This window comes from Colobus angolensis, unplaced genomic scaffold (genome assembly GCF_000951035.1).
Source record: "Colobus angolensis palliatus isolate OR3802 unplaced genomic scaffold, Cang.pa_1.0 Scaffold533, whole genome shotgun sequence".
Classification (NCBI taxonomy): Eukaryota; Metazoa; Chordata; class Mammalia; order Primates; family Cercopithecidae; genus Colobus; species Colobus angolensis.
The window spans coordinates 509,868-530,697 of NW_012118855.1; the positions used below are offsets into that span (position 1 = coordinate 509,868).

Genomic DNA, 20,830 nt, shown 5'->3' on the forward strand with positions numbered 1-20,830 from the left:
GGGATGCTGCACCTCGTCATGCTGCAGGATGAGGGCGTAGGGAGGTCATGCTATCTTTAGGTAAAAATAGCATTTCGACCTCAATGTCTACACAGTCTTAAATGGACAATAAGGGAATCTACCTCGAGTGTGGTGAAGATTAAATGAAATAATAACAATGAACAATAAAAAGAGCTACCAATTAGGAACTCCTGGCTGTGCTGGGCATTAAGTTAAGTGCTTTACTTGGGTGATGCCCCCACCCCAGTCCCACACGGTGTGTGCCATGATTGCCCCTGTTTGGAGCTGCGTCAACTGAGAATCAGAGGAGATAAGTTGCTCAGGGTCAGCCGGAACTCAGACCCAGCTGCATCTGAGCCAGCTACCTCACAGCCCTTCAGTAACATCCGGAACGCACCTCCTGCACCGCCTTGCTCACGGCAGGGCTTCCGTAAACGTCTGTCTCCTCCCTCGTGGGAAAGCTGCTTGGCTGCTATCAGATCACACTGCTCACACCTACTTGGCCTCCCCACACAGAGGGTCCCTCTGGTGTCCACTCTGCCCCGCCATGGCCCCTGATCATCTCTGCCGTCCAGTCCCCCAGGATCCTCACCACGTAGAGCCAGAGATGCCACTGAGGTAGGTCACACAGTCCAGCAGGCCCAGCTTCTGCAGGGCCAATAGGTGGCCATAAAGTGAGGTCATGGCCCGGGCACCTCCTCCTGTGGCCATGATGCCCACGATGGGTACCTGGACCACACACAGACACAGGCTGGATTAACAAGGAAAGGGGCCAGCTGCCTCCTGTGTCACCCAAAGCCCTGCCCGGCTCCCTGTCTCCAGGGCCCACATGGGTGAGGCCTGATAGAGTCAGGGTCAGAGCTAGGTCCAGCCTTCTTCTGGAAGCAACGGCTGTCAGCCCAGGATGGAGCTCCCAAGGGAGTTAGATCCCCAAAGCCCACCCACGCTCCCATGTCTCCCCACATATGCCCACTCTCCACTGACTGGAGTTTCTGGAGAGGCATAGGAATCAGGTACTCCCTTATGGCCAGCCCAGGATATCTGCACACACATCTCCCTGCGCCCCCAGACCTCGTCCTCCTGCAGGTCTCCGTCCAGCTGCAGGGCCTGCTTCAGGGCCTTGGCCACCACCTGCTTCCTCCTGCTCAGGAAGGCCTGCTCCTCTGCACACAGATTGAAGCCCAGGTGCACGGCCAGCTCCTTGGAGCTGCGTCAATGGAGGATACAGGGGTCAGGGGACACCTGCATAGCTCAGCCACCGGCTGGCCAAGCCCACAGCGAGCTGCCAGAGGAGCCCCTCCTCCAATCTCAAGGACCACCCTTGTCCACAGCCCGCCCCTCCTGCATGCCCGCCTCTCACTGTCCCCACAGATGTCAATGTCCCTTACCAGCCCTCTGCCTTGAGCTGCAGCCTCACTCCTGGGACCTGAAATCAAAGCCAGAGACCCTGCTCAGACCCTCCTAGACCCTAAGTGGCACATGGGTATCCCCTGGGGCCTTGGTCCCCTTCATCTTCTTTTTTTTTTTTAGATGGAGTTTCGCTCTTGTTGCTCAGGCTGGAGTGCAGTGGTGCGATCTTGACTCACCGCAACCTCCACCTGCTGGGTTCAAGCGATTCTCCTGCCTCAGCCTCCAGAGTAGCTGGGATTACAGGTATGTGCCAACATGCCCAGCTAATTTTTGCATTTTTAGTAGAGACAGAACTTCCCCATGCTGGCCAGGCTGTTCTCGAACTCCTGACCTCAGGTGATCTGCCTGCCTCAGCCTCCCAAAGTGCTGGGATTACAGGCTTAAGCCACAGAGCCCAGCCTTATCTTCATTCTTACTGTCTCATTTCCCATCCAGTTGAGGCCACTTACATCTTGAGCAGGCACATCCATGGTCACCTCCTTCTCGATCAAGGGCCTCAGGGGCACAGTGAGGTGCCGAGCTGAGTTGTCCCCATTCCAGACATTGCTTGTGGAGCTCTGGAGGGAAAGCATCATTCATTCATTCAACAAATCCCTACTGAGTATCTAGACTGTAATCCAGACAGATATAGTCTCTCCCTGATAATACAGAATATTATAATATTGATAAGTATCATAACTATAAAATTATAAGAGCCAACATTTATGTAGTACAAAGGCATTGTTCTCACTGAATAGCATGTATAAATTTATAAATACAGGGGTAATGAACTGATATTAGTAAATGTCGTGAAGGAAATAAGTGGTGTGTTATGACAGTCTCTAATGCAACCAAAGGTGGAGTACGTGGGGTTTATTTGAGGTGGGGGTCAAGGAGGACCCTCTGAGGAGGCACCATTTGAGCTAAGATGTTGAGGAGGAGGAGGAAGAAGTCTTGGGAGGAGCCAGTGGGGGACAGGAGAGCACCTGGCATGTTGGAAATGACAGAGGAGACAAGGATGGCTGGTACATCGCGCATGGGGGGAATGTGGAACAAAATGAGGCAGCAGAGGTGGGCAGGTGCCAGGCTGTGCAGGGCCTTGTCGGCACAGATATCATGTCTTATTCTAAGGGTATCACTGGAGGGGCTGTTGGAGGATTCAAAGATGGATATGGTGCAGCAACCCCATGACCACTCTGGCCCCTGGTGGTCCTCCATGTCTGCCAAGGGTGAGGTACCTAACTAGGGAGGCTGACAAGGCCACAGGGGCCTTGGCCCTGGTGGGCAGGGAGAGCAGGGAGGGGCCTGCAGCAGCTGGAGCTGCCCAAGCCTGGGATTGCAAATGAGGTCTAGAGCCAAGACCTACCCTCAGGCGCCCACTCAGCTCTGTCTCTAGGGCTGCCATGTAGTGGAAGCGGAAGGCAGAGGTTGTGCCCAGGGAGGATGTCTGTGTGTCCTCATAGGACCCCTTCAACTCCAGCTCCAGCTCCAACTTGTCCTGATCTAGGGAGAGAGCGGGCAGGTTAGCACGAGAACAACAGCCCGGAACCCCAGCTCGGACCTGGAACAGCAGCACCACCACTTGGACTCAGAGGATGCCTGGGAGCCTGGGCCATCTGAAAAGGGCCCTTCCCAGTCCATGGGGCCCACAATCCCCCTGCCCCAGACTCTTGCCTTCTGCAACATGCTCTCCACCAGGTCAGGGGACCCTCCTGCCCAGAGGAGACCCATGGCCTCTGTGCCATGGTGGTGAGAAGGGAGAGGCAAGCTCTATCCTGCTGCTGGCCTCCCGCCCTGTGCAGGCTTCCCAGCAATCCTCCTCACCCCCACGTCCAGGCAGAGTCCAGGCCTGCTTCTAAACCGGTCTCACCTGCAACCACAGAGGTGCTACCTGCGCTGTCCAGATGCACATCCAGGCATGACAGCTCTCGGGCCTGGGGAAGACCACATCATGGGCAGGGGCCTCTGCAGGGTAAGCTGAGGTCCCCTCAACCTCAACCCTCTGAGCCCCACTGTCTCAAATCCACAACACACACAAGGAGTTGTGTGGACTCAGGATGGGATTGGCTGCAGAGACCCTTGACCCCATGGGTGAGCCTCTGCCGCTGCTGAAGCTGATGCTCCCCAGCAGCCAGGCGGGCCCCGTCTCCATACCTCCCCTCCAGCTCTCCTGGCATTGCCAAACTCCCGAAACCTCCTAGAGCGCCCAGCCCTCAGATACAGCTCTTTCTTCTCTTGTTTCCCTGTGGCTTGGAGCTGGAGGAGATATTCTACCACAACTCCAAATAATCTAAGCGAGCCGCCCGTCCACAGGACGGTGGACTGGGCGCCGGAGAAACACTCAGAACATCTCCTGGTTGTCGTCTGTGGCCTAACTGGGGACACTGACAAGGCCAGGCCCCCGTGGCCTTGCCAAGGGATTCTGTGTGCTATCTGTGAAGCATACCAGCAGATGGCCGCCACCCACGCTCCACACAATCACTGAATTTGCCCACCCGCTGCGTGTCTCCATCACCTCCTAAGAGGCAGTGCCATTGGCTTGACTTTATTTTCATGTGTATTTTTAAAAGTAATACCCGCCCATCAAACAGCCCCTGGGAGCTTAAATGCTGGGCCCTAGGTGCCTTCGCACATGACCCTGGACCCACCTGCTCCCAGGTCTGTGCTGCTGGTCTGGGATACTGTGTCACTGGTCTGGGACACTGTGATAAAAGCTTCTAGAGCGTCACCCGCTTGCCACCTTGCGGCCATTTCTGTTCACTGCAGCTTCGTGAGCCCGCGATTAGGAGCACTGACGGGGACTCTCCCCCTCCCAAGTGGGAACTGCCTGAGCCCCGGATCCGATCTCTAGGATCCGGTCTCCGAGGTCGGCAGCACACCGCCCTGGGAGCTCCCTCTGAGCCTCGGTGACCTCAACATGAACAACCAGAAGGTGGGCCTGGCCTGTCTGATTTCTTCACCACTTCCCAGGGAAGCGCTCAGTCAATCCCTAAAACTCTGAGTTCACCGCAGGTGACTAAACACCTTCCGGAAGCACCCCGAAGAGCTGTGGGCCAGAACCTCCTCTCAGCAGAGCCCTGCCTCCCCTCTCTCTATGCGCCCCTTAGCTCCAGGCCCCTCTAAGACCCACAGCCCCAGGTGGCCACCTGGCTGGAAGGCCAGAGGTGGTTTTACCACGAAGCCCTGCCCCTTCCGTGTCCCTGCTGGTCCACACCCCAGGCAGCTGCCCTCCCTCCCCAAGTGTCTGCTCTGGGGCCCCTCCCCTAAGCCTGGGGCAAGCGCTTACCACAAGGACTTTGTTGGTGATGAGGTTTTCTGGGCGATCCGACCTGGAAAAATCAAACCATGCAAAGGCAAAGGCTTCTTGCATTGACCTCCCCCTCCCGCCCATGTGGGGTCTCCCTGGGTGATGCTGAGGGCTCTGTAGGTCCTGGATAAGGTTCAGAGGGAAGGGGAGATGCTTTGCAGGAGGAGAAGGGAGGGGAGAGAGCAGGCATTGAAAACATCGGCCTTCCTCTCTGCATTTCCCTAAGAGAAGCCCCACCCCACACCCGACCTCTCTGGCAGAGGTAGGAGATGAGGGACAGTCAGGCAGACTGACCACAGGGAGATCTAGGTCAGGGCCATTTCCTCAGACAGAGCCTGAGTCCCGAGACACTCCCTGGGCTGTGTGACATTACTCACGTTTCTTCCATCAGGAACTCCACATCCAGCTCCTCCTCTCCCTGAAATCAGAGAGGATGAGCAAGTCATCAGCATATACCTATTGCTTCAGAGTTGACACAGTTCTTTTACAGGTGTCATCTCATCCTCTCAAGCAGTCTCTAAGGGAGACACGTTAGTACAATTATTTCCAATTTACAGACAAGGAAACTGAGGCTACCTGCCCACATTGCCCGTGGCTAGTAAGTCTGCAGAGAACCGGTCTCCCTCCCTCGGAGGTCCCACACTCTGGGCAAGACTGAAGGGGAAGACAAGGAGCACAGCCAAAGGAGGCATGATGTGCAGGACCCATTTCTTTTTCTTGAGGAGGGCCCAGACCCCCGAACTCTGCCGTCCCCACCCCCAGGCTGCAGCAGGAAGGCAGGTAAGTCCTTCACAAAGCAGGTCTTGGCACCACCAGCAGGAGTGATGGATGCTGAACTGTATTTTGAGGGGTGTTAGGAAGTTCTCCCAAAGCCTTCCTGCCACCGGTGGCTAAAATTCCTCCACTGGGTGATTTAGCCTGTAACTGTAAAGTGAAGCCTTCTCCTTGCTTATTAAAATGCAAATATCTCTGGAAGGGGTTTAGATTTTCTGTGAATGAGTTCACCCCAGCAGTCTCCCAACAGGTGGGAGAAACAGCAACTTCCTCAGCTTGGAGTCAGAAGAAGTGGGGCCCATGGGGACTTCCCCACCCACCTGGGGACTCTGGGAGAAGGTTTTCCGGAGCAGCTTGCCAGGGAGGACTTCTGAGATATCATAGAGAACCTTGAAGCAGATGTCATCCTCCGTGACTGAGTCCTCATCATAGATGCTAAGTTCCAGAACATTCTAGGAACCAGGAACAGTGACTTAGCATTTTATCTGCTCATAGCGAGAGTAGCTCACCTCTGTTGAGCCCTTACTTGATGTCTAGAGCCAGAGAAGATTATTATGCCCCCACTCTTCTGCACTTCAAAATAAAAAAAAAAACTGTAAAACTTAAACGTAAGGAAATCTTATTAAATTTCAAATTTCCTCCTTCTAATTTTTGTTTTTATCAAACATAAAATTCTGAGCTGGACATGGTGGCTCATGCCTGTTATCCCAGCACTTTGGGAGGCTGAGGTGGGTGGATCACCTGAGTCCAAGAGTTCGAGACCAGCCTGGCCAACATGGTGAAACCCCATCTCTACTAAAAACACAAAAAAATTAGCTGGACATGGTGATGGATGCCTGTAATCCCAGCTACTCGGGAGGCTGAGGCAGGAGAATCCCTTGAACCTGGGAGGCGGAGGTTGCAGTGAGCTGAGATTGTGCCATTCAACTCCAGCCCGGGCAATAAGAGCAAACTCCGTCTCAAAACAAAAACAGAAACAAAACAAAACACATAAAAGTCTGTCAAAGAATTCTCTCTTCCTCTCTCTCTGTCTGTGTCTCTGTCTCTCTCCTTGGCTTCTCTGGCTCCCTGAGCTGCACCCTAAGGTATGTGCTGGTGACCTTCCATGGTCTTCCACGCACTGTCTCATTTCACCCCACAGCATGACCCAGTCAGGAGGGTGCTCTTACTGTCTCTGTTTCATAGCTAGGCTTCGAGAGGAACCCAGCTTGCAGGAGTCAGTCTCACAGCCAGTTGGTGAAAGGACCATGTTCATTCTTTCATACATTCCCTTGCACACAGCACAGACAGGCCAGGCCACAGAGACCCCCTTCTCCTAAGAGTTTCTCTGACAACCCCGGAGGAAGCATGCTTGACCCTAGGAACCCTCGCATGGGGGTCCGGCCTGTTCACAGGGAAGTGGCCAGGAGTCCCCGGCCTTCACCTTGACCTGACTTTGGATAAGGAAATGGAAGGCCTCATTCCACACAGGATGACTGGTGTCGGTGAGCGTCTTGGTCTTAAACTTCATTCCAGGCACGGTCGACAGCTGTAGGATCACGTAAGAGTCGGCCTCACTCACTGCCAAGATTAAGGAAGACTCCATGAGGAAGCATTCCTCACACCCCTCTCCATGGGCCACGCCAGTTTCTTATCAAGACCCTGGCGGTCACCACAGGTGACCCAGCCCAGCCCCAGGGTGCTCATCTTGGCCCTTCCCATGGGATCCGGTCCTCCCTGCTCCCGCCAGAGCGCACAGGGCGTTTACTCACACAGGTCGGCCCTGCGCAGGTTCCGCGCCTCCAGGACCCTCACGGTGAGCTGCCAGCAGGCAGAGGCCTCCTGCTGGAGAGAAAATCAAACTCCAGAGTCCTTCCCACATTCCCTCCCCTATGCCTGGAGCTGCTGTGCTGTACCGGGCTGCTGACACCCCTCACCACTCTCCTGGTACTTGGTGGTGCTGACACCGACCGCTGCCAGGCATTCTGAGACACCCTCTGGGGACCACACAGCCTTTGTCCACCTCTGTCTTTGGGGTCATGGTTCTGGGCTGCAGCAGTCAGGGAATAGCAGCCCACCCAGGGTGGGATTTGTGGAACCTCTTCCCCTTCAGGAACAGAGAAACATGGGGTAGTGGACAGAGCAAGGAACTGAGGTCTGAGGAGTGGCCACCACACAGGTCAGTTAGATGTCAGCCCTTCCCAGAGCTCCCAGGGAGGGCAGCCCTTTGGCAAAACAAGGGCTACCTTTGGTGACCCTACTGCCAGCACTGCCCACCCCTCAGCCCTTCCGGACAGGAAGCAGGCGCATGACTTAAGGGAGGCTGAGCCTCGGCAGCCCAGTCCACAGGTGCTACCCTGAATCTCAGCGATCTGCACTGTACAGCGTATGAATGAGGAAACTCCAGGAGCACTGGGCCATCATAGGGAGCAGTCGGTGCTGTGGGTGAAAGGCCACTATGTATTAAGATGCTGACGAGGCCATGTCAGCCACAGACAGCCCAGGTGAGAGGGAGAAGCAGCTGAGTGGGCAGAAGCTGGAGGAGAAGATGAACAGAGAGTAGGTGGCAGGAGGGAAAGTGGATGGCCAGTGGGGCGTGGGTGAGACCTGTTGGGGAAAGAGCACTGGGGGTGTCTCCCCACCCCACTGCTGAGGTCCCTGGCACTGCCAGGATCAGGAGGGCCCTGGGGTTTCTGTTCTTCCTATGCCCTGCTGCACGGCTTCTCCTGGGTGCCTAGCACAGGTTTCTTATAAGCCCCTTCGATGTGAAGTTACTCAAATGGGTTTGGCAGGGCAAATGGCATTTGTTTCCTGTGGGCTGACACCAAGGAAGGTTGTTGGCCTTGCATCCTCTTGGAAAGGAGCCTTCCTAGGAGGACCACCTATGGGGCACGTGGCCGCAGCAGTAACAGCCCACGTACAGAAGGTCTGTTAGAACAGGGGCTGTCAGGAAGGAGCACTGCCTGTGCCAGGGAGTGGGGTAGTGGGAGCCCCCAGCCGGGAGGGGACCCTGCTGGGCCACAGGGTGGCAGGACCCCCAAGGGGCACCGGGCGCATGAAGGCCTATGAAATGCTAAACGCAGGAGCCACGCAGTATGGCGGCCGTGCTGAAGAACCCACAGACCACCTTCATTCCAGAAAAAAAAACCCTGCTGGAGCTTCTGCCACTCAGCGGCTCTGCCACCAGGTTAGACTCCCCACTAAGTAAGTATGATTGTCTCAGACCCTTATATCCCTTCACCTGCTCCTCCCTGATCCTGAGGGAGCCAACAGGCAGTGCAGTGTTTGCACAGTGAACATTCGACACCGCAGAGCTGGGAGACTGTTGTGGCAAAACCAGAGCTGTTTCCTGCTTTGCGCTCTCCCATGACCAGACCCACTTCCATGCATGTGGTTGGAAGTTCTCGGTGCCTACAAGCACTGGTCTCCGCTCTGCACAGATGCTGCTTGCTAGGGGCTGGCTCAGCATCCACGGGGACCTGACTCTCCACTCACCACCAAAAACCATAAAGGACCATGGGCCACAGCAAAACCATATGCCTGGTGGCCCTGCCCCTGCATCTTTCCTCTCTGCAGTTCCATGCCAACGTCCCTATCATTCCAGGCAGCTTTCCAGCAGAGCATACACGACCTCCCTAAGCAAGGTAGACTTGTTTCTCTCTTCTTGGGGATTAACTCCAGTGGCACCAGCAACATGTCAACTCTATAAACCTTAAGCCTTATAGATGTTGTCAGCAGCAGAGATTTCATGAACTTCGGGGCATCTAGCTCCATTTCCTCCCCTCACTCAGACTCCACCACTGCCGGCCACAGGGAGGTGATGGCTGGGATGCTGGGGCCCTGCAGGGTGTTGAGTTTCAATGTCCCACTCCAAGACAAGACAGGGGAAGGGCAGAGGCAACCTGGCCTCGTTCCCCTGCTCCCCGGGGCCAGGCCGACACTCCACAGGTCCACAGCTTGGGGGCTGCTCTAAAGCCACTCGGGCTACTAAGAAATGGCCCCAGTTACTCACTGTCTGGCCAGTCACTAACCTGGGTTTAAGCACCGTAGTTCATTTCTCCCTCCCATCACTGAGCGCTTCTCAACCTCAGAAAGCCCATTCCCCGGCAGGTCATTTTCCCTAAAGAGAAATCCCAATTCTCTTCGCCTCTAAGATCATCGCTAACATGGAGTGCCCAGAGCACGGTATTATTGCGACAATGATTACAATATCTGGTCTTTACGACACTGGGGGCTTAAAGGCAGACTCTGGGGCCAGCTTGTCTGGATTTAAACCCTGGCCCTGCCACTTACTTGCTGTGTGACCTCGGACGAGTCATTAAACTTCTCTTTGCCTTTGTTTCCTTATGTGTAGTGGAAATAATATCAGTTCTGACCTCACATAGTATTCTGAGGCTTAGGATGTTAATGCCTGCAGGCTGCTTAGGAATAAAGTAAGAAGTTTTTAAGTAACTGCTATTACTTCTACTGTTCATTAAGTATTTGTCATGTGTTCCAGGCACTGTGAATGTTGCAGATACCAAGATGAAATCAGTTTTGTCAGACCCCGACAAATTAGGGCTGGGAATGCATGAAAGAGCAGAGCTCATGTTTACATGTCTGAGATGAGAGCTGTTTCCAAGGACTTTGTGCAAACCCCACAGAAAACAGCTTTACATCCTTCACGCATCCTTCGGCATCTCCATGCCAAAGTCCCTCTTCAGCAGGAAGACGGAAATGAGCAGACCCGCCCTGTCCCCTGCTGGCACCAGTGCCCTGTGGTGGGGCAATGCAGGAGGTCAGAGAGAAGAGAGGTGGAACCCCTGGGCACAGCCCCTGGTCCTGGGGACTCAGTCCTGCCAATGCCAGTTGGAGGTGAGGTGCTTTCCAGGTGCGGGGCAGACTCAGGCTCCCAAATCGCTGACACTTAGGCTTTTGTTTTACCCGGGAGCTAGACCTTGAGCAGGCTGAGGGAAAAGGGGGAAGGGGTATAGCCTTCGCCAGGGAGATTAGCTGACAACGTTTATCACTAGACATCCATTAGGACTGCAGTAATTCAGATAAGATGCTCTCAAAAAACACATGCGCCCAGTAACAGCATCTCCACCAGTGAACTGACAATTCTGGCTTTGAGCCTCCAGAACCAATGAATTCTGTTTCCAAGCAGTTTCTGTGAGCCTCCCCTTTTTTCCCAGTGAAAGCTTCCCTTTCCCCTTCCCTCACCATTGCCCTGGCGGCCTGTCATTCGGCATATTCTGAGCCACAGTCATTTATCGTTCCAGGGTAAACACAGCATAGTTAGAGATCATTTTCTCTGGTGTCTTTCTGTAGGGTGACAGTACTGTACTAAGCATGTTACCCACTGTAACTTTATTTATCCTCCCACAACTTCAAAAAACAGTACTCCCATTTCCTCCCATTTTCTAGATGAGGGAATTGAGGCTGAGAGAGGCTAACTTGCCCAAGGTCACAGAGTTAGCAGGGACAGAGTTGGAATTCAAACTTGGAGGCCAGAGCTCATACCCCGTCTATTCTACCTACCCAGGACTTTGCTTCTTTGGAAAAGCATGCAACTCTTCCCTCATTGCCCCACGGATATCTAGACACTAGATTTTCATAGATTTGTCTAATCTGACTAATAGATATTCATAGATTTGTCACAGATTTGACTAATATGATTACTGAGCTAACCGACATAATTAACTGATAGGAATCTTTTCTCCTGAGGGCATAGGGGTGTCACCTTCCCTTCTGAAAGATCCTCCCATCTGAAATACCACCTTAATTGATGACGAACCCAGAGGCTTCTGGAGGACATTTGTCAGCCCAGTCACCTGTAGGTGACAGTGACTTTGGCACACTTAGCCTCATTCCTGGCCACCACCTGGGGCACCGGACCAGGAGCCAACCCTGCTGGCCTTGGTCCCTGGCAGAGGATGACAACTCTGGGCTTTGGAGAAACACATGACAGAGGTGGGTGTGAGCAGTTTTACAGGCCTCCCTGGCCTGGGTGCAGCCCCCCAGCTCTTGGCCTAGTAAATACTTGGCGGTGGATGGGGATTTGGGCTCCCAGAGCTCCAGAGACACACAGGGTGATCCCAGGAGTCCAGCCAGTTCCAGGAAGTCTGCTGGCTTGTGGTGATGGGGCTGTGGACCTGGTGGGTCTCCTTTTGTGACACACGCAGCCACTGTGTTGTCCGATGTTGGTGGGGAGGTGGTCCCTAAGGGCACTGCTGTGGTCACTGGTGGTGGCGAAAGGAAGCTCTGCTGACCAGACTCATGTTTCCCAGTCCCCGCATCTACGGATGCTGCCCACCCACCCCACCCACTCTGCATCCCAAATCTCAGACTCCCTCGCCCTCTGGCCCAGTCTGGTAGAGATTGAAATCACCCTGATTCCAGCTCTCACACTTCCCAGAAAGCACCCTGGCCCCAGGCCTGCCCTGACTGGTGCCCACATGCTCTGCAGACACTATTACCTGGTAAGGATGGCCAGGTGGTCCCCCAGGTGACAGACTCTCCATGCTAGCCCTTCCAGCTTCACTCCAGGCCCAGCCCTTGCCAAGATGCTAGCTCTCTGGCTGGGTGGCAGCGACGGTCCCAATGGGATGGGACCAGCGTGAATCTGCCAGCCTTCGATGAGCCACGATCCTATAAACAGGTTGGGGCTCCACCCCCAGGTCGCTCTTTCAGCTCTGCACCTGCCCCTCTTCCCCAATAGGCTGGGTCAACCAGCATCTCCAGAAACCTCTGGCAGGGCTCCAGGACCTGCAGGTGGAGCACCTCTTCCAGACCTGGAGTTTCAGGACAGAAGATGCAGCCAGGGGGAGGCAGATGAGTCTCAGGAGTGGTGGCAGGAAGCTGGTTCCCCTGAGGCTGAGGGCAGAGGATGGGGTGGGGGTAGAGCTGAGCAGCCTCTAGAGGAGGGGAGGGCTGAGCACCTGAGACTAGGCAAGGGGCCAGCCCTCCTGCACAGCTCTGTGCAGCAGGGAGTCCAGGGGGTGAAAACAAGAGCAGTCGTGGTGACAGGCCCAGGCTAGTGTGTCCTCCTCACCCGACCTGAGCAGGCTCCAGGGAGCGGCAGAGGGGTCTGGACATCCCCCCTCACAAGCCCCTCACCTCCATGCGGCGGGCCCTAAGAGTTTAGGGGATTTCTGTTAGACTTTGTAATAAAGGTAAGAGAGACCAATCAGGAGACTCTTAGGTTATGAAAATTGTAGAAGAAACCTTTGTGAAGCCACCTCACCATTTAAAGCATTCAGTGCGCACGAGAGCACTGAACACTCTCCTAAAATGACATGAATTCAGTCATTTTACCATCAATTCTGTATACAGTTGAACAGCGATGATTTGTTTTTCAAAGCAAGTGAAATTGAGTTAATGTTAAATTACTACAAATGGATCTAAAATGTATTAGAGTTGGTCAAAACAGAAATCTAATGGTCTATGAACAAGTAAACATTATTTGGATGGAAATACCTGTCATTTGCATGAACCAGATATAAAATCTAATTAAAAAGTGAATGGAGTGGTTGAGCATGGTGGCTCATGTCCATAATCCCGGCACTTTGGGGAGTCGAGGAGGGAGAATTGCTTGAGGAGGAAATGGAGACCAGCCTGGGCAACATGGTGAGACCCCCATCTCTACAAAAAAATTGTTCTAAATTAGTGGGGCATGGTGGCACATGCCTATGGTCCCAGCTACTCAGGAGGCTGAGGTGGGAGAATTGTTTGAGCCCAGGAGTTCAAGGCTGCAGTGAGCTATAATTGCACCTTTGCACTCCAGCCTGGGTGACAGGGTGAGACGCTGTCTCTTTAAAAAAGAAAAAAAAAAAAAGGAAGTAAGTGTAAGATGTAGAAAACTACAAAGAACAACTTATTTCAAGTGGGTCACAGACAAAGCGATACAGAAAGTCACCCAGCTGGTGACTGGAAAGGCTGGGATTGTACTCTCTATCCTGAAGCCCACCCACCAGAACTTCCCTGGTCCTTGGTGGCCTCCATTGTTTAGGCCTGTTCCAGAGGAATCCTGGGACCTTAGGAATCTTGATTAACCTCCCTGCCTGTCATCTCCATACGCCCACCAGGATCCACTGGGGGAGCCTAGGGAGGCAGAACTGTAGCAAGACGTTCCACGAGGTGACCTCAGCCCCAGCACCCCACTCCAGTATGGGAGGGCCAGGCACCCCCTCCCCGCCAGAGGACAGCTGGACATGCCCGGAGGAGGGCATGGTGCTCAGTTTCCCCACCTGTGCAATGGTGTGGTAGATGCTGGGCCTGGTGAAAACCACGAACTTCCTAATTCAGAGATTCTTAATTTGGGGCTAGGGTCCATGGATGGGAATTAGGATAGTTTTAACCGGCCCTGAAATTGTATAAAAATTATCTGATTGTGTATCCCTGTGTGAATGTTTCTAGAGAAGGGGTCTAGAACAGCACTGTCCAGTAGGAATGTTTGGGAGCTCCACAGATGTTGTATTAAACTTTCTAGTGGCCACACAAAAAGACGTAAAATGATACAGTGAAATTAATATACATTTAGCCCAGTAATCTCAGGTATTATCAATTCAACATGCAATCAACATATAAAATTATTAAGGAGATATTTTACTTTTTTTCATACTAAGACTTCAAAATCCACTGTGTTTTATGCTTGCAGCACATCTTAGTTCAGCCCAGCCACATTTCCAGAGTCCAGCAGCTGCATGTGGCTACAGCCTACCTTACCAGAGAACTCAGGTCTACAACTTTAATCACACTCTCAAAAAGAGTTTGAAATAGATGGGAAACCATTGCTCAACAGGTCGCACGTGGCTAGCCCCACTTGAAGAGAGCCACGGGGTTCTGCACAGATGAAAGGAAATATTTAGGATGCTCCCATCACAGTTTCCATGAATTATGTGCCAAGACTTAGGGTTTTGACACATGGTGGAGACCCAAGGTGGGAAAGGGGAAGCACCCGGAGCAGGGAAGGCCTCAGGCTGAAGTCCTAGAGATCTCCCTACTCCAACCCTCCAAGGGCTATGAATAGGGAGCTATGAATAGGGATCAGAGCAAGAACTACAAAGGTCAGGACAAGAAGACAGAAGACTGGCAGAGGTGACCTGCAGGCAGTCAGCCTGGAACAGGGCTGGCAGGCACAGCGGGGCTGGGCTGAGGCCACATGCTGCTCACCCAGGCCAGGGGGGTCCTCAAAGGAGGGCCACGCCCGGAGAGCCCATCAGAGCAGAAGTGACCTAAGCAGCCATGCTGGAGGAGGTCTTGGGCACCATGCTTTCCACTCTCTCATCCCTCTCCCTTGCTGGGTATCCTTCCCACCACTGTCTCTCTCAACGTTTGCTCTACACTCACAGTAAACAAACATAATTTTTTCATGCAGCACTCAAGGCTCCTTTAATTTCCCCAGATTTTCTCTGGAAACCAGCCCTCCCCTACTCTCTTTCCCCTTGGTTTGGGTGCTGTTGACTCCACCTCCAGCTGCAAAAACACAGCATGTGGTCCAAGGCTGGCCAGTCAGCTCCTGGAATCTTTCTGACCAAAGTATTTGGTTCATTGGACTCATGACTCCAGCTGGTGCAATCACAATAAATGCTGGTGCATGAAGTTCTGAGAAAGACACTTTGTCTTTCCTGCTGGGCAGAACTTGGGAGGATATGAAGCTGGGCCTGCTAAATGTATCCATATTGCCACCACGAGAGGAAAATTTGTCAGGAAGATGGAGCCAGTAATGATAAATACCTATATAACTAACACTTCCTATGTGTCAGGCAGAGGCAGTTTTATTGTGTAGGTAATGATGCTTAAGCTGGGTCTTCTCCTTGCACACACATGCCCTTCCAAGGCTCCAAAGGGAGCCCTAGCAGTAGGTTCTTGTGATCATACATTTTAGTAAAATTCACAGTAGTAAACGATTGTATCCACAATTGGTAAAGACTGCTGTCTTCCCATTCCTACACCTCTGTTAGCATTGGTGTGGCTATAGATATTTTTAGGATCTGGTTAAGGAGAGGTTGAGTTAGAGGTATGTTTTATTTCAGTTTAGTGAGATATATTGATGGGATTTGCAGTCGGCTTCACATATAGTGAAGTCAGCTCCATGTGTAGTCAGCTCCATGTATAGCAAAGTTCACTGTGATGTGGCTGTGTCCTTTGGTGCCAGAAGAATTGGATAGAGGAAGAGAAACGAGGTCTGAAATATCCAGAGCCAGAAACCAATCTGAAAAATTCCTCCAATCCAACACACGACATTATAAGTGGAAGACCTGGTTTTCCTTGACACCTGATCAAAACAGAAGTTCTCTCCCAAAAAGGGTGTTTCCCATCATGTCTAGAATGTGTGTTTTCCTTTATCTGAGGGTATTTTTAAGAAATATTAATAGAATATGTATCGTGATTCCTGTACTACAGCAGCTAGCACAACACCTACAACAGCTTATACACCAAAGAAGCTTGATAGAGGCTGCGGCAGATTCTGTTTTCCAATAATGGTTGCACCAGTATCTCCTGTCCACGCTCTTCCAGCACCTTGCCACTCCCCATCAAAACATAGAGGCCAACTGCCCTTCTCTTAAATCTGGTGGGCTTGTGATTGGTAACTTACAGGATGTAAGAAAAGTGACTGCTTGACTCCCAGGTTAGATCGTAAGGTGATGCAGCTCTCTTTTTTAATGGCTAGAACACTCCCCCTTAGAGCCCTGAGCCACCAGGTGAAACACCCAGCTCCCCTGAGGCGGCCATACTGTGGGGAAGCCCAGCCATACGGACAGGCCACCAGTGGGCGCTGGAGTCAGCAGCCCTAATTTCCCGCCGGCCCAGCCCAGGCTCCAGACCCACGGACAAATGAGCCGTCCCACGATTTTAGCCCCAGGGGCTGGGTCACCCCTAGCCAGGGCCCTTTCTGAATTTCTGACACACGAAATATCTGTGAGCCTGACAGAGTGGTTGCTGAGTTATGCCATTACATTTTGGGTGATTTATTACACAGCCGTAGTAAGTAAAGCAGAAGTTTTCCTAAATTTGCAATGATCCTGAAGTTTTATGTAACATTACCACTAAAGAATTATGAAGCTGAAAGAAACAATAATGAACTACTATTAACTATCAATAATTTTCTAAAAATTTCAAACCACCAGACTAGAGGAAAGATTGCTACCTATTTGCACCAAAGAAAATGATATTACAAAATTGGTATTGTTATATAGCAAGGAAGAAATGAAAAAAAAAAAAAACCTCACAAAATGGGTGTTAAACAAAAAGGCAATCAAGGTGTATTCAGGCAAGTAGTGGAGGGAGAAGCCTGGAGGTGTGCCTGGCGCTGATTCACACAAATATCATGGTATTTTGTTGTTGTTGTTGTTGTTTGAGACGGAGTCTCACTCTGTGGTCCAGGCTGGAGTGCAGTGACATGATCTCAGCTCTCTGCAACCTCCACCTCCCCAGTTTGAGTGATTATGGTGTCTCAGCCACCCCAGCAGCTAGGATTACAGGTGCGCACCACCAGGCCTGGCTAATTTTTCTGTTTTTAGTAGAGACAGCGTTTCACCATGTTGGCCAGGCTGGTCAAGAACTCCTGGTCTCAAATGATCCGCCTGCTTCAGCCTCCCAAAGTGCTGGGATTACAGGCGTGAGCCACTGCACCCGGCCCATATTATGGTATATTTTAAAATTTTGTGATATTTTGGAATTTATCAACCTTTTAAAATTTGAATTTTTGTGTGATTTATTTTTATCATTTGCAAAGAATATTAACTTTTGTACCTAACTTTGTGTCAACTTGTATAACCTTCAGGCTCCATAATACACACCCTTGTGTCACACTGTTCAAAGCACTCTATACAGAGAACATCCTTATTTTATCCACAATTGGTGAAGCTAGCTGTCTTCCTGTTTCTGCCTCTCTACTGACATTGGTGTGGCTATGGATGTTTTTAGGATCTGGCTAAGGAGATTCCCCAAGCCCTGTCAGATGGGGAACTTTTATTATCCTCATTCTACAAATGAGAAAATGGAGGCAGGAGTTGGTTGATGAACTGCCCCCAGGTCACCCTGGGAGTAGAGCCCAGAGGCCACAGTACAGTCTCCCTCCAGAGGAAGTGCAGGCAAAAGGGAGCATAGAGAGTCCCTGGATCAAGCCTTGCCTGATGGAGTAGATCTAGTCCTGGGCATTTCACTTGGGTCTCAGCACCTCCCCACCTGCTTTAACCCCAGGAAAGAAGGGTTTGGCCACCCCCTTCCCTTTATGCTTGCTTAGAACAGCACTCGATGACAATGTCACAGAGAAGAGGAGACAGCTGACTGAAAGGGGTGTAGGAGGCATCAGGGCCGATGATCTGTTGAGTTTCCATTCCAGGCAAAAACCCTGGAGCAGGTGGTTGGTCAGATGGCAAGATATGTAGCGTGAGGAAGGCATGACACATGCTTCAGTGTTCAGCGCTGAGTACCATGGGAAGGCACAAGTGGGCCTGTCCTCTTGCCTCATGAGGAAGTGGTTATTTACACTGCTGACATGAGAGAAAGGACCATTTCCTGTCCAGGAGTGCTCAGGACCAACCAGGAAAGGGACACCTCACGCCTGCCCACATTCTAGGGCTACTGGAGAGGATAAGCCTTGCTGTAAGCAAGCGACAGGGCACCACCAAGCCAAGCCATCCATTCATCCCACAAATCATTATTATCTACCATGTTCCAGACAGACAGCTGTGAGAGTAAAAACAGGCCTGATCCCCACCTCCAGTGTACAACCCACCTTCCACTCCATGTCTCTCAGCCAAAGGGGTAAGTACAGTGTTCCAGAACCTGGGACATTACACCTCAGGCCCTGGAGTGCTGGGGCAGATATACAACCCAGAACAGAGCCTCTGGAATTTCAATGTAAAGAGCCATGGAAGAGCTGTACACAAATATTAGTCAGCTAATTAACTTAGTTTGGAGGCAGTGGTAGCAGGCCCTTGAGCTTTGGGATAAGAAATAGAACCATGTTTTGTTTTGTTTCTTCTCTGAAATTTTTGTTTGTTTTAATACAATTGAACATTTCATCCCTCCCACAGTAATCAAAGCAAATATTTTTTCATGATTTTTATCATATTATTCTTGGTATATCAAACTAAATTCCAGGAATGTAGGAAAGTCTGACTTGGAAATACTATATAGAAAAAGGTTGAATTAACACATTACGTTTGTTAGTTTTTCCTTGTAGGTATACATTGACATCTACTTATCTGATAGCAGCACTGCTGGTTTTGAGTGAGTTTGGTTTGGTTTGCTTTCCTTACTTACAGAGGGAATACAGTATGGCAGTATTATCTTTGGAACAAATTTAAAAAGTAGTAACAAATAACAGAAGAAATACTTCTGCACATATATTTTCCACGGACAATAAATAGATAAGTATATAATTATGAAAAAAATATGCCTCAACCATGCTTTTTAAAATTTCTCTAGGTTTACTGGTTTTTCTTATTAAAACATAATGCACTATCACTACTATCTGTGCTGGGAAAAACAAACCCTGAGCTTTAAGTCTCCTCCCTCAGCCCATAGAGTGATATCAAGAGTAAACCTGGATTGAGGTCACCCTGTTTGAGCCAACAGAGAGTTCTGTAGTATATCTGGTTATTTTACTAATGTGTACATATTCTAGGTTATAATCAAGATACTCATCAAGCATTCTCTTTGAAAGTTTTATATCCCGAACAGATTCTTTGATGATTTATCATGCTACCATAGGAAATTGGAAGAAATAACACATTGTGTAACAGAAATAGACACGCAATATAGAGGACAGAAAAGATACAGCTTGACCCTGGGTTTTCCCCTTAGAATAATTCCTTCTGTAAATCAGACTTTATTTTTACATATAGATTCATCCTATAACTGGTCTTGAATCATAAAGTTAAAGACATAGTTGGAAAAATCTAGGCCACACATTTTTGTGGTCTTTTGTCACCCTAGACCACACACAAAAAAACATTCTCCAAGTGGATGCTCTGGTTAGATTACGATGCTCTTAAACAATTGACTGAAGTTGAGAATGCACAGTACACAACTATTTGCAGCAGCAATAGTCTTTCAAAAACGACTAAAACAAACTTTTAAATACAAGGCATATAAAACAGACTATTAAGGAGAGTTTTCCAAACTATATCTAGAAATACAGGAAAATATGTGTTGCCTCATAATAAAGTTAAATCAATATTATTTCTGAATTCTGTAAACACTATCAGAGGTTATCGTTTTATTTGAGAATCATGTTTTAAGACATCCTGAGGTACCTGCTCTGACCTCTCCCGGAACCCCTGTGCCTCTCCTCACCAGGCCTTCTCCGTCTCCAGGGCATCTCCCTGCTCCCCACTCTGCCCTGTTGGCCTTTTCCTCTGATTTCTGTTTTTCGTAAAGCTTCCAAGCAATGGAAATGTATATGTGTGTTTTAAATGTACTGTATTTGTCACTTTTATATTCTAGTTCATAATATTTTTTTAAAAATAGATTGAGACTTTTATACATTTTCGAAACATAAACCAAAACAAAACTGGTTTAGGCGCGAATAGGGCCCTCTAAAAGATTATTTCTGTAGGCTGGTTGATCTGAATAGAAGACACATCTTTCTCGAAACTCCAGGAGTGACCTCCTGCTGACTGCAGATTTGGCAAGAGAATCCCCAGTCCAGATTCTATGTTCAGAGTTTCATCCTAACGCTCTATTGCCAGGAGTTCTATGACATTTTGCCCTCCCCTCCCCACATAGCACTGACTCATCTGAAAGGCAACAGGTTTCCTGTAAACACCCAACTCACCAACAGCTGCCAAGGTGGACGACTGCGAGGTAATGACCAGCCTGCTCTGGGTTCAGGAGGGAGTGGGGTACACGTTTGCCACCTGCAAGGCCGAGGGCCCCAGCCAGCCTGCTCTCCTCCTGCCCCTAAGGAAGCAGCACCTGAGCCCCCCACCAGTGCAGAGGAGACTTCCCTTCTGTGCGCCACCCAGGGGTGGCCCAGAGGGACTTGACGTGAAGCCCAGAGCTGAGGGCCAAGCCCAGCCCTCCCCATCACACACCCTCAGCACCAGCCACAGCTGATGACTTCCCTCACGTGACAGGATTTGAAATGCATATGTGAATGTGCTTTCACTGTTTTGCCCCTTCCTCCTATTCATTTCTCCCCTTCCTCCTACTCATTTCTCCCATCTTCGGCCAGTGGCACCGACTGTTAAAGCTGGAGATGAGAGAAAGAAAGGGGCCCTCCTGGCTGGGCACAGTGGCTCACACCTGTAATCCCAGCACTTTGGGAGGCTGAGGCTGGCGGATCAACTGAGGTCAGGAGTTCGAGACCAACCTGGCCAACATGGCAAAACCCCGTCTCTACTAAAAATACAAAACAATTAGCCAGGTATGGTGGTGCACACCTGT

At 50.8% G+C, this 20,830-nt stretch overlaps 1 protein-coding gene across 1 annotated transcript in view; it reads right to left on the reverse strand.

Annotated features, from left to right (window-relative positions):
• The window catches only part of PLA2G4D (phospholipase A2, group IVD (cytosolic)), a 24,864-nt gene extending 12,912 nt beyond the window's left edge, over window positions 1-11,952 (reverse strand). Inside the window, exons 1-12 of the mRNA XM_011961057.1 lie at window positions 11,908-11,952; window positions 7,222-7,294; window positions 6,894-7,030; window positions 5,791-5,922; window positions 5,074-5,114; window positions 4,676-4,718; window positions 3,260-3,323; window positions 2,756-2,892; window positions 1,860-1,967; window positions 1,389-1,426; window positions 1,072-1,207; window positions 593-729 (exon numbers count right to left, since the gene is read on the reverse strand). Coding sequence (XP_011816447.1) covers window positions 593-729; window positions 1,072-1,207; window positions 1,389-1,426; window positions 1,860-1,967; window positions 2,756-2,892; window positions 3,260-3,323; window positions 4,676-4,718; window positions 5,074-5,114; window positions 5,791-5,922; window positions 6,894-7,030; window positions 7,222-7,294; window positions 11,908-11,952 — 1,091 coding nt within the window. The remainder of the gene's footprint in view (window positions 1-592; window positions 730-1,071; window positions 1,208-1,388; window positions 1,427-1,859; window positions 1,968-2,755; window positions 2,893-3,259; window positions 3,324-4,675; window positions 4,719-5,073; window positions 5,115-5,790; window positions 5,923-6,893; window positions 7,031-7,221; window positions 7,295-11,907) is intronic.
• Window positions 11,953-20,830: the final 8,878 nt, after the last annotated feature.